At 41.2% G+C, this 17,746-nt stretch overlaps 1 protein-coding gene and 1 long non-coding RNA gene across 3 annotated transcripts; one reads left to right on the forward strand and one right to left on the reverse strand.

Moving 5' to 3' along the window:
• Positions 1-354: 354 nt before the first annotated feature.
• LOC125377078 lies at positions 355-15,582 on the reverse strand. The gene is made up of 3 exons (XR_007219448.1): positions 15,554-15,582; positions 15,026-15,029; positions 355-426 (listed from the first exon to the last, which is right to left on the reverse strand). It is a non-coding gene; the product is annotated as an uncharacterized LOC125377078 (long non-coding RNA).
• Positions 2,515-16,390, forward strand: LOC124143563 (BTB/POZ domain-containing protein 6-like). 2 transcript variants are annotated; one of them, XM_048389979.1, is made up of 3 exons: positions 2,515-2,798; positions 4,493-4,744; positions 15,402-16,390. In XM_048389979.1, the coding sequence occupies exons 2-3, from the start codon at positions 4,500-4,502 to the stop codon at positions 16,330-16,332; spliced, it is 1,176 nt and encodes a 391-aa protein (XP_048245936.1). In that variant the 5' UTR covers positions 2,515-2,798; positions 4,493-4,499; the 3' UTR covers positions 16,333-16,390. The 2 variants fall into 2 exon arrangements, with proteins under 2 accessions (XP_048245936.1, XP_048245935.1); XM_048389978.1 differs by lacking the exon at positions 15,402-16,390 and adding an exon at positions 4,946-6,288 and having other exon boundaries at positions 2,521-2,798.
• The last annotated feature ends 1,356 nt before the right edge of the window (positions 16,391-17,746 follow it).

The raw sequence follows: 17,746 nt of genomic DNA on the forward strand, positions 1-17,746 counted from the left end.
GACAATTTTCGCTCGTTTCTGACTGGTCTGAAGTTTAAATACTGAATATTATTACACAAGTATACAAACGTGTTTTGTTTCTATTATCTGTTCTGACTTGTAATTACATCATTCGGTCGTTTCTGATGTGTTCGCTGTCTGCCTAGCAGGTATGTTTACACTGATATTCCATAGTTTCTGTATACCAACCAGTAACAGCGTGTAATACCTGTTCACATAACATTATCAAAACCCAAACGGATGAGATTCTGTACATAACATTAACATTTCATCACCAGGTACCTCTACACGGGGGAGGTCGCGTTTACTCCTAACACTGTCCTTCGGCTGATGTACGCTGCAAGGAAATACAACATCACAGGACTGGAAAAGCAATGTGAGGAGTTCTGCTTACAATCTTTGTCGCCTAGCAACGCATGTTTATTCCTGCAACAAGCAGATAAAGAAGACCTGAAACAAAGAGCTCTTCTGGTAATTAAATCCAATGCCGAGGTGAGTGTTGCAAGCGAGGGATTCTGTGAGCTAAGCAAGGATCGCTAAAGCTGATCCTGAAGGCAGATGACAAAAGAGTTGACGAGATTTGCATCTTCCGATCTGTGATGTCGTGGGCGGAAGCTGAATGTAGACGTCAGGGAAGGGAGGTAACCCCAGATCAGAAAAGAGAAGTGCTTGGAGAATGTTTGTTTCTCATTCGTTTTCCATCTATGTCAATGGTGAAACTTGCCACAACTGTCTGCAATGAAGGTATTTTAAGTGAAACCCATACCCATGTTGTCACTGACAGTAATAACACAACCCTTCTGCAGCATCAGCAGGACCTGGATGTGAAAGAGGGACAACTCTCAAATGTTGTGATGTTTCCTTCACCTCTGTCTGTTAGCAAAGGAAAGAAGATAAAAATCAAAGTCACCAGGTCTGGCAATAAACATGATGTAAATACGTGTACAATGAACAACCAGCCTTTGATGACACATGAAACATCAGGTGCTGTGTGGACACTGGAACACTGTAAGGAGAGTCAATCTAGCAACAGCCTTGAATATGGATTGCTTACTGGGTAGTGTATTCACCCCTGAACCCTGATCAGCATTAAGAGGTTCGGGTGACTGAGGGTCACCATTCGTACTGTTATAGCCAGAAATACGTGCATATGTAGCAATACATAATGACACAGACAAGGATGTGAGGTCTGTTTATTTATTTCTCTGTTGATGATAAACTGACACCCTGGAACAATGAATACAATTACAATTATCCAGCACATTAAAACCGAAGCGGATTAAATAATATTCTGCTACACTTATAAGCTATTCGTGTTATAACATTTCACAATTATAAGCTTAGATATGTCTGTTTGTACCAGTAATGGTACAAAGTTAGTCAGTTTTGATGTAGTTAGTTTATATTCAAACATTCCCCATGATCTCGGCATAGAAGCTATTGAATACTGGATAAATAAACACCGTTCGGAAATCCGAGAAGACATTACCTCGGAATTCACTATCGATAGTATTAAGTATTTTCTAAACATTAATACTTTTAATTTTGATGGTTCTCATTACAAACAAGTTAAAGGCACAGCGATAGGGAAAAATTGGCCCCTACTTACGCAACTCCAGTGTAGGCTGTAGTGGACCTCAAAGTGAGATCAATGAGAGACAACCTCCTATTTCATGGCATACCGGAGATGATTGGCGAAGAGCCGAAAGATATCATAAAGGACTTCATTAAGCGGGAGATGAAGTGTGACACAGAGATTAACCTTGTGAGAGTTCATAGAATGGGACCACGAAATGGTTCCCGTACGATAGTGGCTAAGTTCTCTAACTCTGATGAGAGATGGAACGTTCTAACGAGTGCGAAGAACCTCAAGGACACAAAGTTTGTGTCAGTGAACAGTCCCCACCTGAAATTGTTAAACGGCGACGAGAGCTAGACGCAAGACGTTAGACTGTTTATTAACAATAGGTGTTCCCTGGTGAGAATCCCTTTCGAGATTCGAGACAATCGATGTGGTCACTCCGACCTTCGTATGCTAATGTTCTTGAACATTCCCGAGAGAGACAACCATACAAGACGCGGCGAACCGAAGACAAAAGATAGCTCTGGGCATACAATGAACGTAGGCATAATACTGTCAATGCAAATGACAATGGAAATATCTCGCTAAATGTTTTGCGTGAAGACCATGGTGATGTTTAGGTTACAAATAACATTAATGAGTCATCCAACAAAAACAAAACATGTGAATCTAATATTGCTTAATGATAAAATTAAGATATATTCAAAACGCAAATGGACACCTTCTAGAGTTGAGATGTTTTGATCAGTTGCTGATGTCTGATTCAGTAAGAAATGTTCGTGGGCAAATGCCAAATTGGTGTCTTGAGTAGGTACCAATAAGGATACCACATTTCTTAACAACAGTGTACTGATCATTATCCCTTGTGCACCTGTAACTTAAAACACAGATGTCAGATGGAGTTGAATAATTCGGAAATGCGTTTATATTTTAGATTCAGCTACAATAAGATATATACACTATTGTCCATCGTGCAGGTGAATGCGGAGCATATCTGGGCTACAGTAGACGAAGCCAGGATACATAAAGTGCCACATATCCTGGCCCCACAACTCCTCTCCAAACACAGGAGAGACTGCGTCAGTGTTGATATGAGAGGGGCACACTGTAAACGTGCGCTCGACAGCCTTTGTATTTCAGTGAGACTTTAGATGTCACGTGACTTCAACCAGGAAGCAAGACGGGTTGTGTGGTCTTGAGGGTGTTACACATACAGGTAAATACATCTAGCGTATATTTACATCAATGATTCCATATCGTGAAGTGTTCCAGGGACATGTACATACTAGTCTCGTGTTCACTAAGACGCAGCGCATTTAGTCCAAAGGTCGCTTTTATCAGTTAGTACTGATGAACGGAGTGGCAAATCGAAACTTGAAGTCCTAATGTCTGTCCCTGATTATCTCCCTTTGCTGTTCGCCTCACGGCAATAGCGGAGCTCTCTATATTTATGTATACTGTCGCTGCCACCAGTTACAGCTCACTACTAGGACACGGGACAAACATGCAGGGAGTTAAACTACCGACAATACTGGTGATGTCGAATACTCTTCCCCAGCTAAATACTTTTCTTTGTGTGTCAATTTGAATTTCTATTTCATTTCCACTATGATTTAATTGGTGTGGTAAGAATGTAAGGGGGAGTGCTAAACCTTTTCAAAATTCATTTTGGTATGGAATTCCCAAATTTACAGTCATTCACAAGAGGGCCAATTTCAAGATTATTGTTATAGCCGTTACCACACTGGTGACCGATTTTACTGGGAGTGTAACGAAGGTGTCCCACACTGGGAAGGAGCTTGTTCGTAACAGGCGATCAGACTCATCGTTTGTTTTTGTTGTTCAAAACCGTACTCAGCATTATCAAAAACATATGACTTCAGCCTGTAAATAATGAGACGGGACCAGATAATGCTCTGATTGATCTTGTGAGCCACGATCCACGCGGTCGGGGTACGACGACACGCAAAGTCACATAGCTTGAACACCCTATTCTCTCACACGCTTGCTTGGAACGTAGCCACAGTCAGATTCAGTGAGGTCTTCTATATAGGGGGGTCTTACAAGATACGGGCTTATCGTATGTTAGCTTCAATAAACTTTCCTTACAGTTTGAATTACAATGTAAGCATAATCATATTTACTCATTCGTAATGGAAGCAACATAATGAGTGGAGTGAGTGAGTGATATCTTGGTGTGCGTGGAGTGGAGTGAGTGACATCTTAGTGTGGGTGGAGTGAGTGATATCTTAGTGTGGGTGGAGTGAGTGAGTGACATCTTATTGTGGGTGGAGTGGAGTGAGTGACATCTTATTGTGGGTGGAGTGAGGAAGTGACATCTTATTGTGGGTGTTATGAGTGACATCTGAGTGTGCGTGGAGTGAGTGAGTGATATCTTAGTGTGGGTGGAGTGAGTGACATCTACGTGTTGGTGTAGTGAGTGAGTGACATCTTAGCGTGGGTTGAGTGAGTGATATCTTAGTATGGGTGGATTGAGTGATATCTTAGCGTGGGTGGAGTGAGTGAGTGACATCTTAGTGTGGTTGGAGTGAGTGAGTGACATCTTAGTGTGTGTGGGTGGATTGAGTGACATCTACGTGTGAGTGAAATGAGTGAGTGACATCTATAGTGTGGGTGTTATGAGTGACATCTGAGTGTGGTTTGAAGCCCAGTTTGGATTAGGTCGATTCTGTGTTTGTGAAATATAAGTGCATTGTGGTGACAAACCAAGGATAACGATGAGGACAAATTCGGGAGTCCAGCCCGTGATCTTCACCCTGGCCCATCTTGCGACTCCATCATTTTGCCACCCAGTATAAAGGTTTTATAAAACAAAAACCTTTTCAGTTAAATTTAAACTTTTCAGTTTTCCTCCGTGGGAATATAGAGTGTTTCATTCTGTTTGTTCAGGCACATCATGGCAACTGACAGTTGGCAAAGTGGGAAGTCCTTCCCGGAAACCAACCTGCATATGTTGGACAGTTTGTTGTTGGCTGATGTGGCCTTCCTCGTTGGAGATCAAAGGGAGACAATCCAGGCTCATAAGTTCATTTTAGTCAGCCGAAGTTGCGTGTTTCACGCGATGTTCTGTGGATCGATCCCCGAGACGGGCCAAGTACTTATTCCTGATATACAGATAGACAACTTCAAGGCCTTCCTAAGGTTAGTAGAGAAATTTACATAACACATTTAAAGCAAACAGTAGAAGAAGGATAACACGCAAGACAATTTTGATGAATGGTTCTGGCATGAACAAAGGGATGTATGAACGCAGGCACGCACGCACGCACGCACGCCTCTGAGCATACATTGATACCACCCGGGTGAGATTCTGTATAAAACATCATAATATTTCATCACCAGGTATCTCTACACGGGGAAGGTGGAGTTAACACCTAACACTGTCCTTGGTCTGATGTACGCTGCTAGGAAATACAACATCACAGGACTGGAAAAGCAATGTGAGGAGTTCTGCTTACAATCTTTGTCGCCTAGCAACGCATGTTTATTTCTACAACAAGCAGACCTGTTTGATAAAGAAGACCTTAAAGAAAGAGCTCTTAAAGTAATCAAATCCAATGCCGAGGTGAGTGTTGCTAGCGAGGGATTCCGTGAGCTAAGCAAGGAATGTCTAAAGCTAATCCTGAAGGCAGTTGACATGAGAGTTGACGAGATTTGCATCTTCCGATCTGTGATGTCGTGGGCGGAAGCTGAATGTAGACGTCAGGGAAGGGAAGTAGCTCCAGAAGAGAAAAGACAAGTTTTGGGAGAGTGTTTGTTTCTCATTCGCTTTCCATCTATGTCAATGGTGAAATTTGCCACAACTGTCTGCAATGAAGGTATTTTAAGTGATAACCATGCCTTGATGTTATTTAGAAAATACGCCATAAGCGACCTGGATATACGGCCGTTCTGTGACATATCTCGGAAATCTCCTGTCTATAACTTGTCTCGCTTACCTCCTGACCAAGAGCCCAAAAGGATTGTTATCTTATGTAAATGTCTACGTGATGCGTTGATCATATCCTGTGATGCCAGTGTTCACCTGACCGGGCTGAGCATGTATGCTGGGAAGATGGCGGACAAGGGGTCTGTAGACATAGTTGTTACTGACAGTGATGACACAACCCTGCTGCAGCACCACCAGGACCTGGAGGTGACAGAGGGACAACTCTCAGATGTGGTGATGTTCCCTTCACCTCTGTCTGTCAGCAAAGGAAAGAAGATAAAAATCAAAGTCACTAGGGAGGGCAATGAACATAAAGTAAATACGTGTACAATGAACAACCAGAGATTGATGACACATGAAACATCAGGTGTTGTGTGGACACTGGAGCACTGTAAGGAGAGTCAATCTAACAACAGCCTAGACTATGGATTGCTTACAGGGTTTTTCTTCGAGTTGTAGTGTACTTATCTTTTCACCCTGTAGTGTATTTACCAAAAGGCGACTGTGGGACAACTCTCCTGCCAACTCTTCCGTCTGTGTACGCCTGTAATGTAAACAGGTACTAATTACGGTCAGCAGCGCATGAGTGGTATATATATTTGGCATTTGATGCTTGATCTTCTTTTATATGTCATACCACGTCTGTAATTAAGTTTCATTTCCGAGTCTGCATTAAGGACGTACCTACCAGGAGAAACAGGTTGCTAAGATCATAACATTGTGTGTGTGTGTGTGTATGTTTGTGTGTGTGTTTGTGTGTGTGTGTTTGTGTGTTTGTGTGTGTGTGTGTGTGTGTGTGTGTGTGTGTGTGTGTGTGTGTGTGTGTGTGTGTGTGTGTGTGTGTCAATGTATACAGTTGCAACTAAGGCTAATAATAGAATTAGACAATTTATATACATTTATATAAGCGATTAAAGCTGAAAAACTAAATGTGGCCCCATATCTCAGTTTTCAGAATTTCAAACGTGTTGCCTTTCCGCAATGAAGAAGGGCCATCTTGATGACATACCTTCAGTACAAAGATGTTGTTACAATTAACTTCATCAACTAATACGTATTGTATGTCATTGTATGTAGTTGCAACTGATGATTATGATACCATTAGACCAACATTGTATATATATAAGCTACAGATTAATTTATTATGTTCTAATTCGTTTCGCTCTAACAAACATAAAATATTGACCATGTTGTCAAGGGTTATGCCTACCGCAGCTGAAAAGCGAGCAGGTTTATTAACAATCACAAATAAATACACTCGTCAAACGCCTAAATATACAATTCCAAACTTAAATTGTGACCAGAGAAAACGAGATACAACTTGGAAGTTTTGTTGTTGTTATTATTCAGAAATGTTTCAGAAATGTTCCCATATCACCTAACCCATCGTATCACTCGGATCTGCTATACGGCTCAACTTTGCCCAACGGCTCAACTTTGCCAATCAGCTAAACACTCCAACGCTTTGTGAGCTCAAATTCTTGAGCCAATATTTAGCAAGATGTAAAATATGCTTTCCTGTGTGATGCGAAGGCCTCGAATTGTTCAACAGTCAGTGAACTCTACACTTCACCTTCCTCACGTGACCTCGTGACACCACATTCACGCGCAATGTACCTGCTGCGGCAGGCAAACACTTATGTACCGTATTTAACCCATAATGAATTAATTTATGTTCTAATTGGCTTCGCTCTAACGAACATAATTTTGTACAATTTTTTTATGTACAACATAGGTATCTCAAGGGATATGCCTTCCGTAGCTCGAAATAAAAACGAAGGGGTAAATGTAAACATGTTACTGACTTTTACAAACCCCAAAAAGATGACACCTTTAATAATTCTGTTAAATTGTCTTTGACATAACCCTAATTTGATTTGTCAGAGGCCCAGCGGCCGTGTCTCTTGAACAACCTGTCGGGTACCCCGGCGTTGGCGGCGGCTGTTTCCGTTTTCTTACACATCTTCACCAATACATTTAAACTTTTCAAGAAATATTTCTCTTGCTCGAGTATACGAAAGAGGCTTTTCTCCCTTCACTTTATAACTGCCTAACTTTTTTCCTTACTTTTTTCCCAACTAATTTGACGAAATATATACTCCTCAGAATCCTGCTTAATATTTGCAGCTGTCAAATATTGACCCAAAATATTCACTGGACAAAGTTTGGACCCGGAGGCCGAAATCAATACATATCTACCAGCTCTGTACACATCTGTCTTCCCTTTTCAATGGAAATATGAACATATCCATCATGAAAACATAGGTCTGCACGTTTTATATGTACAACTTCAGATAATCTGAAAAAGCCTCCATACGAGAAAATATACATAGTCAGAAATCTTAAATTAAACGGGGAACAACCTTCCTTTCCAAAAACACAAACATTTCTTCAGCATATCCTTATCAACTGGCTCTTTCTTCTGGACGGGACTACTATAATTGCTGCTCTGATATTTTTATGAGATCGAACTGCAATGGATCTATTGAACCTGCTACTTGGTGTGCCCAACTAATATCATAGATTGCTGCAACAACATAATGTGATTTCTTACCTCCTTGGAGAAGAGGGGTGAGATATAAACCAACATGAAAAGATTTTGCTGGTAAACAAGGCACCTCTAGAAAATGTGAACTCAATGTGTCCATAGAATATAAGCTCTCTTGTACTTATTGACAGTGGCAGTTGCTTTTGATCTTGACACTATTTCTGGCATTTTTCCTGCCAAACTGATCCAATCCTTATGAACCGAGAATCTTTCTCCTTCGAGAGGCCCAGACCAAACACATCTGCAATATTAACATCAAATTGAATTAATTCTAATGGCCAGAACGTTAAATGAATCAAACACAGAAGCTTTGCTTCCACCTTAAATCGTCTTTAAGTTGTAGTATATCTGCGATACAACATATTGGTTTGTCACCATCAAACAAGACAGGCCAATTTCATGCAGATGGCCATATAGGTACAACCATAGATGTAGGAGCCTTGTTACTCAGAACGAATCTGATTGTTTTTTAAACCAGATGTACAGGTGGTACAGCCCAGTTGTTGTCTCTTTGCTGCTGTTGTGTAAACGCATTGACTGCCTCGGATCCAAAGATCTGGAATTGAATCGTACCAACTTTGTATGAATGTGATTTGCGATTCTGTCGACTGAATGTGGCCCTCATCTTGCATCCAGGATCCTGAAAATTGTATCTGTAACTATCCTTTCATCTGAATCTTCAAATCGCTTAAAGGGTCAGCTTTCTCATTTTCTGACCTTCCAATCCAATTGAATTTGATTGTGTATACTAGCTTGTAACGAAAATTGACATAGCTGGTTTCTGTAAATGCGTTTTAAAACTACCACATGTTGCGAAATGACAACATGGCTTGCTATCTGTAAACCATTTTACAGTCTTATTGCGCAATATGTTTGAAAATGCAATCAAAGTTAATGCCACAGCTTTCGTCTCTCTCCATGGTGAACTGCACTTAACTTGATCCAAATCCCAGCTGTATTGAAAAACGTATTCAGTATGTTGTATATAACCAGCACAGCCCAAATCACTGGCATCTGAATTCATGAAGTCCGACAGTTCAAAAGGGAAACATTGTCCCTCCAAAACATAAGCTCATAGACGCACTCAGGATTAACTAACCTAATCATTCTGTCCCAGGATACTGCCCTCTGAATTTCTGTGTGCATCTTTGGTCAACAGCCTGCAGATGTCCCCCATTACTTGAGAAAGAGATATGACCCTCCCTGTCAAACTAGCTAAGCTTCAGACTGTAAAACGTGGAAGACATGCAAGGGACCCTGCAAATCTATTCCTAACATCTTCCAATTTAATAGACGGAACAGATAGGATACGCGAGTCTAGATCCCAGATAAAGCCAAGCCATTCTAGTCTAGTTTGAGGATTCCATACAGACTTTTCTACATTGTAAACAAAACCGGCCTATAGGTTGACACCGAATGACCAAAACCATCGTCCAGGTAAAAACTACGATGCTGATGGAATGCTTTCTCCATATCATCCAATTTGATTTGAACTGTGGAAGCAAAATGTTATTTGAATCACCTTTCACCCATAGAATGATACGTACAATGCTATGTTATTTTAACATACCTCTAGCTTTATAAAGTTGAAATATCCAACGACAAACGATCCAATACGCTCATAAAATTTGTTCTGACTATAAACATGTTCGTCATTGTGGGGCTTTGATTCATGGTGGGGGCGGTCTGGTAGCCTAGTGGTTAAAGCGTTCGCTCGTCACGCCGAAGACCCGGGTTCGATTTCCGACATGGTTACAATGTCTGAATCCCATTTCTTGTGTCCCTCGCCGTGATATTGCTGGAATATTGCTTAAAGCTGCATAAAACCATACTCACTCACTCACTAACTTTCAGTCATGGTACAGCTATTTATTTATGTCTCGTTTCAATATTCAATGAGTATCAGTATATTTCCAGTCTTTTCCTTTAATAAAACGATATTATCCATAACGTTACAAAGGAGTATATATCACAAAACAATACATTGCTACATGCGTTGACTGATTTAAAAAAAAGGAACAAGGAACAGCGTGTGAATGTGTGCGTGCGTGCGTGTGTGTGTCTGTGTGTGTGCGTGTGTATCTGTGTGTGCGTGCGTACTTGTTTGTGTGTGTACGTGTGTGCATTTGTGCGTGCGAGTGTGTGTTTGTGTGAGTGTATGTGCGTGCGTGTGTGTTTGTGTGTTTTGCATATTGTTGAGAGCAGTGGACAACCAGGTTTCACAAGGCTGCAATAAAGACACATTTATCTTGAACTCATGAAATTAAACCGTTTTTCACTTCTCATAATTTCAAGGGCTGCTTTACTGTGGATGCAATGACCAACGTCGTCAGGCAACGACGACAGCCAAACAATCAGATCCGTTACAACAACAACTATAATCTACACATGAGTTCTATAAAATATAAAGGTTCTGTGAAATGTCGCAATTGCGTAGATCGATGCTCATGATATCAGTCACTCGATTGTCTGGTCCAGACTCGATTAATTACAGACCGCGGTCATATAGATGGAATACTGCTGTGTGTGGCGTTAAACAACAAACAAACTTACAAACTGATGAATATAAAATAATTGTGTCGCTTTCATTGAGGAAACTCACACTCCCTTCAGTACTGTTGTCGCGCTGCTTTAAGTTATTACAGGGATATAACTTTATGTTATAACCATGTCCAACCAAGTTGTTGACCTTTGCTTGATGTTAGATACTAACATCTGACCATCGTTGGTTGTTCTCGAGATTGGGAAAAATTCACTTGAACTGGGTCGATTGTTCTTCTGGTGGACTGAAGTCTCCGAGTTTCATCATAAGCTCAGTAGCGTTTATAATTGATGCTGAATCAAATACAAAAGAAATGTTTGGGGTGGGTCATTATCAGTGTTCCATTCATACTATTTTCACCGCTATTTTCTCTTTTGCCCCAAATGGAATCTGTTTCGTAAGATAATGTAGAGTTGTCATACTCTGATGTTGACGATTAACTTACTAAAGCGGTAATTCTCTAGTGAGGTGAGGTAAGGAGAAATGGGGTTTACATTGTGTCCAAGATTATTGCACTTATATAGCGACGTACATGTACGTGTGTGGGGGTGCTGCTTGTACTAGTCCGGACTGATGCGAATGTATAGTGCTAGGACACCATGCTGCAGTTTAACATAAATACCCCACTCAGACACAGAATACTTACTCCGAGCCGACCAGTCCTTGTTTTGGCCCTTAATGTCGAGCGCCAGACAAGGTCACAACAAGCATTTTTCTTTTAACGTCTTTTGGTATGACGCGGCCGGGGATCGAACCCCTGACTTTCCACTCTCCGGGCGGACGCTCTTCCTCTAGACTACGGAGGCGGTCGGGTATTCGCAGGACGTCGACCTGGTGACCACAATTGTGAGCACGATGTCCCAGTGCAGTGTCCTATGTAACTAATATTTAATAGTATCAAATTGACATATAGATCGCCTGGATTCCTAATACGCCTAACATAACATCACTACAACAATGAATACAACTACCACTACTACTATTACTTTTTCTACAGTCACTACTACAACAAAAACATCTACACACAACAAACTAATAAGTAACAACCAAGACAACCACAACAACAACTCTACTACATACAATCTGCCAACTAATTCATTTCTAGACAAAAATACTACTAGAGCTACTATAACCACCAATACTACTAGTGTATACGTGGGCACCACTGGCCCAGTCGTCTGAGGCGCCGCAATTCGCTGTGCCGAGTTGTGTCCCTTTGGCACTCCAGGAATCTATGTTCGTAGGTTCGAATCCTGGTTACTGGAATATTGTTTAAAGCGGCCTAAACCCAGCTCACTCACTGTCAACTGCATATAGAGAGTCAACATCTCACGTCAGTATACTTTAAGCCATATCACCTCATTGCGATAAAGGAAGGCAGTATTCGTTATATTCTGAAGTTGTGTAGAGATATTCAAATATAACAAAAAGAAAAAGAAACGCGCGGACATTTCGAACTCACACAAGTATCAACACGCGTTGACTAACAGAGAGTAACAGTAAGGTGTGTGAGATATACGACCAGGCTGTAGAATTTGTTGGTGCTGTCACAACACAACATGTAAACAGTGAGTGTTCCATAAAAATACTCAACAGATTGAAATAGAATAGTCACGTTTATTCGCTATTCTGAAACTTTTGAAAGATATTAGCATGTACTGAATTGTAAACATGATATATTTCAAAGAGTGAAAGCTCACGAGAGGTTCGATATATTCTCCTTTGTCAACACAAATAATGCTGGTGTCATCGCAGTGCGCGGGACACGAATTGACTGAAAAACAATCAGCTCGGAATGCCTTCTGCCTTTCAAAAGACAGCGTATAATGATTGAAAATCGATCCTTATATCATCTGATCATAAGCGACCAGTTCAAATTTTCAATGTAGGATAAAATTTTTTTTTAAGTTTTGAGTCTTATTTTGAGACCTTATTTCTTGTGATTAAAAAGAGGTTCAGAGTATTGGCTAAGTTTAGTTACTTTATCAAACATTGGGAAATCGGGCAAGTTGAGTTTGTAGGGTGGAAAACTTTACAGGGTGCCCTTGTACAAAGCGATCTTAGCCCTGAGGTGATCGCAACTCCCATACCTTAACATGGACTTAGGACAGTCGTAGCGCTGAGGTGATCGCAACTCCCATACCTTAACATGGACTTAGGACAGTCGTAGCGCTGAGGTGATCGCAACTCCCATACCTTAGCATGGACTTAGGACAGTCGTAGCGCCGAGGATGTTTTGTACAATGCACCCAGATGTGTCCTATAAACACGACCCACAGCTCCTCTCCAAACACAGGAGGGACTGCGCCAGTGTTGATATGAAAGGAAATAACATTGTAGGCGTGCACTCGACTGCCTTTGTATTTAGGTGAGACTGTAGATGTCATGTGACTACAACCAGGAAGCAAGACCTGGTGGTGTTGACTCGTGGTGTCTGTCCCATATGTAAATCAATGGTTATACATATATGAAGTGTTTGCGTGACATTTACATACTTGTGTTCACCTAGTTGCAGCTCATTTAGTCCACAGGTCACTTTAGCCAGTTAGTACTGATGAACGCAGGTATTTATAAATCGAAACTTGAAGTCCTAATGTCTATCCCTGGTTATCTCCCTTGGTGCTCGCCTCACAGCAATAACAAAGCTCTGTACAGGTTACACATAACCAAATGTTTTCCCATGTGCTTACATAGTAACGTTCTATATTGTTTATAAAATTAACTAAGCATTCAACAACCATTACATATACATGTGTGAACAGTTTCGCCTAAAAGCAGCAATACAAACAACGAATTGCCTAGCTTAACCAGCTCCTTTTTCGAGTTCGTGGCACCGCCTCCGAGGTCTAATGGTAGAGCGTCCGCCCGGAGAGCGGAAGGTCCGGGTTTCGATCCCCGGCCGCGTCATACCAAAAGACGTTAAAAGATGGTACTTGTTGTTACCCTGTCTGGCGCTCGGCATTAAGGGGCTAAAACAAGGACTGGTCTGCTCGGAGTCAGTATACTGTGTCTGAGTGGGGTATTCATGTTAAACTGCGGCATGGTATCTCAGTGTGCTAGCACTATAAATCGGCATCAGTCCGGACTAGTACAAGCAGCCACACACACACACACACACACACACACACATACACTTGCATGCACGTCGCTATATAAGTGCAATAATCTTGGACGCGACGTTAAACCCCATTTCACCTCACCTTCGTGTTCGTGGCGCTAAATAACCAGCCCCAGTTCCGCACCAAATGTCACCTGCTTGAAAATATTTGTGGTCACATTCAGCATCATGTAAGAAAGGAGAGCACTTAAATTACTGGATGGAAGCACATTTAAAACATAAAAGGATCTTACACAAAATCATCCAATCACAGCTGCTAGCTCATTCAATCTTCACTGAAAGCTCTGAGGCACTCTACGAAAACTGCTTGTCGAACGACTGATTCTTATTTGGTTTAGTAGAACCTATGCTATCGCTTCCACAAGTTACAGCTCCCTACTAGGACACGGCACAACCATGCAGGGTGTTGAACTCGCTACCGACATTGCAACATGTAGTAATCGTAAATAAATTGTTCCTTAGTTGTCAATTTGAATTACTATTTCATTTCAACTTTGGTTTATAATTAAAGGGGACGTTGGGTGTTTTTCCGTTTGTCTGCAATTTGGAACCAACCTGACGAAACAAACAAAACGTAAATTCGTCAGAAAAATAGTAATTCAGCTCTAAACCTTTTCAAAATTTACTATGGCATGGCATTACCAAAAACATACACAAAATAATATATGTCACTTCATCCAGGGTCAGAGGGCAAATTTCAAGATTCTTGTAATGGAAGATTCCACACTGGTGGCAGCATGTTACCTGGAGTGTAAGAAATGTGTCACACACTGGGAAGGAGCGTCTCACGTGCTAGTCGATCGTTTGTTTTTTTGTGTTGTTCAACGCTGTACGCAGCAATATTAAAACTATATAACGGCGGTCTGACATTGAATGAGGCGGGACCAGATAATTCACTGATGGATATTGTGAGCCACGATCCACGCCGTTGGAGAACGATGACACGCATACACCCAAGCCAAAGAGCCTGAACACCCTATCCTTTCACGCACTTGCTGGGAACATTGTCACACTCAGATACAGTGTGGTTGTCCATAGGCGGATCCAGAGGGGGGTTCTAGGGGGTCCCCGGACCAAATGTAGTATGTTGTAGACACCCACACCTACACCTCCTTCCCCACTGAAAGAGGATTTTGTTAATGATCTCCTCCCTTTTAGATATGAATGGTTTTCGATTGTTTGTCCAGGCAAATCATGGAAACTGATGCTGGCAATTGGCAAGGTGGGAAGTCCTTCCCGGAAACCAACCTGCACATGTTGGACAGTTTGTTGTTGGCTGATGTGACCTTCCTTGTTGGAGATCAAAGGGAGACAATCTAAGCTCACAAGTTCATTTTAGTCAGCCGTAGTTGCGTGTTTCACGCGATGTTCTGTGGATCGATCCCCGAGACGGGCCAAGTACTGATTTCTGATATACAGACAAACAACTTCAAGGCCTTTCTAAGGTTAGTTGAGATGTTTTCATAACAAATTTAAAGCAAACAGTAGAAGAAGTATTACACAACAGACTAAAATCAAATATATCAATGTTCATCTTTAAAAGTTTAAAAATCCTAAGCAAGCCTTGGAGTTTTTAACTTTTATTGACTTGTGTTGATATATCTGATATCAAAAGACACAAGTGTGAGATTCTTCTATGTTACATTAACATTTCATCACCAGGTATCTCTACACGGATGAGGTGGAGCTAACTCCGAACACTGTCCTCGGGCTGATGTACGCTGCTAGGAAATACAACATCACAGGGCTAGAAACGGAATGTGAGGAGTTCTGCTTACAATCTTTGTTGCCTACCAACGCATGTTTATTCCTACAACAAGCAGACCTGTTTGATAAAGAAGACCTTAAAGAAAGAGCTCTTAAGGTAATCAAATCCAATGCCGAGGTGAGTGTTGCTAGTGAGGGATTCTGTGAGCTAAGCAAGGAATGTCTAAAGCTGATCCTGAAGGCAGATGACATGAGAGTTAACGAGATTTGCATCTTCCGATCTGTGATGTCGTGGGCGGAAGCTGAATGTAGACGTCAGGGAAGGGAGGTAACTCCAGAAGAGAAAAGGGAAGTGCTTGGAGAGTGTTTGTTTCTTATTCGTTTTCACGCTATTTCAGAAGTAATATTTGCCACAACTGTCTGCAATGAAGGTATTTTAAGTGATGCCCATGTCATAATGTTATTACGTAAATACTCTATCAGCCACCTGGATATACAGCCGTTCTGTGACATATCTCGTATGCCTCCATTCTATAACTTGTCTCGCTTACCTCCTGACGAAAAGTACCACGAGATTAATAACTTTGATAAATATCGACGTGATGCGTTGTATATATCCTGTGATGCCAGTGTTCACCTGACCGGGCTGAGCGTGTACGCTGGGAGCCAGGAAGGCAAGGTGTATGTTGACATAGTTGTTACTGACAGTGATAACAAAACCCTGCTGCAGCACCACCAGGACCTGGATGTTACAAAGGGGCAACTTTCAGATGTGGTGATGTTTCCTTCACCTCTGTCTGTCAGCAAAGGAAAGAAGATAAAAATCAAAGTCACTAGGGAGGGCAATAAACATAAAGTATATACGTGTAGAATGAACAACCAGTGATTGATGACACATGAAACATCAGGTGTTGTGTGGACACTGGAGCACTGTAAGGAGAGTCATTCTAACAGCAGTCTAGACTATGGATTGCTTACAGGGTTTTTCTTCGAGTTGTAGTATACCTATCTTTTTACCCTGTAGTGTATTTACCAAAAGGCGACTGTGGGAGAACTCTCCTGCCAACTCTTCTGTCTATGGACGCCTGTAATGTAAACAAGTACTAATTACGGTCAGCAGCGCTTGAATGATACATATATTTGGCATTTGATGCTTAATCTTCTTTCAGATGTCATACCATGTCTGTAATTACAAGTTCTATTTTCGAGTCTGCATTACGAAGTACCTACCTGGAGAAACAGGTTTAAGATCATAACATTGTGTGTGTGTGTGTGTGTGTGTGTGTGTGTGTGCGTGCGTGCGTGCGTGCGTGCGTGCGTGCGTGTGTGTTGATGACCATATTATAACCAGAAAATACTTTGCAACATAGTTTCTATCAGCGTACAAACATGTCTATATTGTTCATTAGCTAAAAATGTCAAACACGGGCCCATTTCCAAAGTATTAAGAATATTAATTAGTTCTTCGTAATCAGTTACTGTTACCTTACCTCAGAGCAAGTGACAAACTTAACTTTGTTACCAAAGTGTTGTCTTAATTGAATGTATAAACTAATACTGATTGTATGTCAATGTATACAGTTGCAACTAAGGCTAATGATAGAATTAGACATTTTTTGTATACATGTATATGAGCGATTAAAGCTGAAAAACTAAAACCTCAGTCTTCAGAATGTCAAACGTGTTGCCTTACCGAAATGAATAAGGGCCATCTTGATGACATACCTTCAGTACAAAGATGTTGTTACAATTGACTTCATCAACTAATACGTATTGTATGTCATTGTATGTAGTTGCAACTGATGATAATCATACCATTAGACCAACATTGGCTTTGATTCATGGTGGGGGCGGTCTGGTAGCCTAGTGGTTAAAGCGTTCGCTCGTCACGCCGAAGACCCGGGTTCGATTTCCGACATGGTTACAGTGTGTGAATCCCATTTCTTCTGTCCCCCGCCGTGATATTGCTGGAATATGGCTAAAAGCGGCATAAAACCATACTCACTCACTCACTAACTTTCAGTCATGGTACAACTATTTATTTATGTCTCATTTCAATATTCAATGATTATCAGTTTATTTCCAGTCTTTTCCTTTAATAAAACGATATTATCCATAACATTACAAAGAAGTATATATCACAAAACAATACATTGCTACATGCGTTGACTGATTTAAAAAAAGGAACAAGGAACAGCGTGTGAATGTGTGCGTGCGTGCGTGTGTGTGTCTGTGTGTGCGCGTGTGTATGTGTGTGTGCGTGCGTACTTGTTTGTGTGTATACGTGTGTGCATTTGTGC

Source organism: Haliotis rufescens, unplaced genomic scaffold (genome assembly GCF_023055435.1).
Source record: "Haliotis rufescens isolate VD_foot unplaced genomic scaffold, xgHalRufe1.0.p SCAF_8, whole genome shotgun sequence".
Taxonomy (NCBI): domain Eukaryota; kingdom Metazoa; phylum Mollusca; class Gastropoda; order Lepetellida; family Haliotidae; genus Haliotis; species Haliotis rufescens.